This window comes from Marmota marmota, unplaced genomic scaffold (genome assembly GCF_001458135.2).
Source record: "Marmota marmota marmota unplaced genomic scaffold, marMar, whole genome shotgun sequence".
Taxonomy (NCBI): Eukaryota; Metazoa; Chordata; class Mammalia; order Rodentia; family Sciuridae; genus Marmota; species Marmota marmota.
In genome coordinates this window covers 1-1,815 of record NW_026004618.1, presented here as the reverse complement: position 1 = coordinate 1,815, position 1,815 = coordinate 1, and the positions used below count along the sequence as shown (strand labels likewise).

Genomic DNA, 1,815 nt, shown 5'->3' with positions numbered 1-1,815 from the left:
AATTGTCCCAAGAACCCCCACTTTATATGTGGGGCCACACAAGGAGCAGAGAGTTCAAATAACCTGTCCTGGCCCACACAGCTGGGGAGGGACAGGGCCCTCTAGCTCCCCCAGTGTCAGCAGGTGAACCACACAGGATGCCCGCCCACCTTGGGGCTGAGGTCACAGAGCAGCCTAGGCGTGCCCCTCTTCACTCAGGCTGAGGCTCGTCAGGGTCAGGTGGGGACAGGCCCTGGGGGCTCTAGCACAGCTCCACCATGTCCTCAAAGGTTCCAAGTGCAAGGTGCTTCCTCTCCAGGGAGCACATTCCCCACAGGATGCAGCACCCAGGTCATTGCAGCTGCCAAGTGGACGGGCCAAAGGGTGGGCTCAGGACCCTACCAGCCAGTGCCTGAGCTGGTCCCCTACTCCACTTGCTGGCCAACCCTGGACGGGCACCTGAACCCCTCTAGGCTTTGGAGGAGAGCAGTTGTCCCCACAGGACTGTGAAGGAAGCAGAGAATTCACACCCTTTAGGGCTCAGGGCAGCTCTGCGTCTCCCTGGGGGTTTGCAGTGATGCAGGTGGAGGAAGGGCTTGGCACAGGCTGGGCCTCCTTGGAGCTCACTACACCCTGGTGGCTCTGCATGGTGTCCGTCCAAGCCAGAGAGAGTCACTGTGGCCTAACTCAGGCCTCTGACCTCCTCTGCCTTGCAGGACGATGCCGTCCTCTATCTCGTGGGGCCTCCTGCTGCTGGCCGGCCTCAGCTGCCTGGCTGCTGGCTCCCTGGCTGAAGATGCTCAGGAGACAGATGCATCCAAGCCCGACCAGGAGCACCCAGCCTGCCACAAGATTGCTCCGAATCTGGCGGAGTTTGCCTTCAGCCTCTACCGTGTGCTGGCCCATGAGTCCAACACCACCAACATCTTCTTCTCCCCTGTGAGCATCGCCACGGCCTTGGCCTCGCTCTCGCTGGGCACCAAGGCTGACACTCACACCCAGATCCTGGAGGGTCTGGGCTTCAACAACACGGATATCCCGGAGGCTGAAATCCACCAGGGCTTCCAGCATCTTCTCCAAACCCTCAACAAACCCAACCGCCAGCTCCAGCTGACCACCGGCAGCGGCCTCTTCATTGACCACAATCTGAAGCTGCTGGACAAGTTCTTGGAGGATGTCAAGAACCTGTACCACTCAGAGGCCTTCTCCACCAACTTCACAAACACTGAAGAGGCCAAGAAGCAGATCAACACTTATGTGGAGAAAGGGACCCATGGGAAAATTGTGGATTTGGTGAAAGATCTGAACAGAGACTCAGTTCTCGCCCTGGTGAACTACATTTTCTTTAAAGGTAAGATGAGTCAATCAGCCTGAGTGGGTTCCCATGGAAACCCCAAAGCTGTTTTCCATCCACCAGTTCTGGAACTTTCCTTGGCAGCACTGTCTGTGCTGTGGCAGGGCCTCTCACAGTGGCTCCTCAATCTTTCATGCCTAAGCCCTGAAATGTCTTCCACCATCAGTTAAATTAGGGAAGAGCTGATAAAACCATCAAAATCATTGACTTTTCTGCAGGACGCATCAGAGTCCTGACTGTCCTCCTGCTCACTGGGGACCCCAGCAGGGAGGGGCACCTGTAATGTTTCCTGACTAGAGAGCCACTGATGCACATTGTGGCAGGTGGTGGGAGGGAGTGGCCTTTCATGGAAAGTCCTTGGAACAACTCTTGATGTGGAGTGTGGCAGCTGGGGGTGTGCAAGGCCTGGGTCCACATCCTGCCTACCCCACTCAATGGCCTTGACATAGGACTAGCCATCTCACCTCTTTGGGATGTGACTG

The 1,815-nt window shown here is 56.9% G+C and overlaps 1 protein-coding gene across 1 annotated transcript; it reads left to right on the top strand.

The window, feature by feature from the left end:
• Positions 1-669: 669 nt before the first annotated feature.
• On the top strand, positions 670-1,368 carry LOC107135269 (alpha-1-antitrypsin-like protein GS55-MS). The gene has a single exon (XM_015477164.2). It carries the CDS (start codon positions 700-702, stop codon positions 1,351-1,353), a length of 654 nt encoding a protein of 217 aa, XP_015332650.1. The 5' UTR covers positions 670-699; the 3' UTR covers positions 1,354-1,368.
• Positions 1,369-1,815: the final 447 nt, after the last annotated feature.

Coding starts and splice junctions, on each gene's coding strand:
- LOC107135269 (XM_015477164.2), top strand. CDS start 700: ATGCCGTCCTCTATCTCGTGGGGCCTCCTGCTGCTGGCCGGCCTCAGC.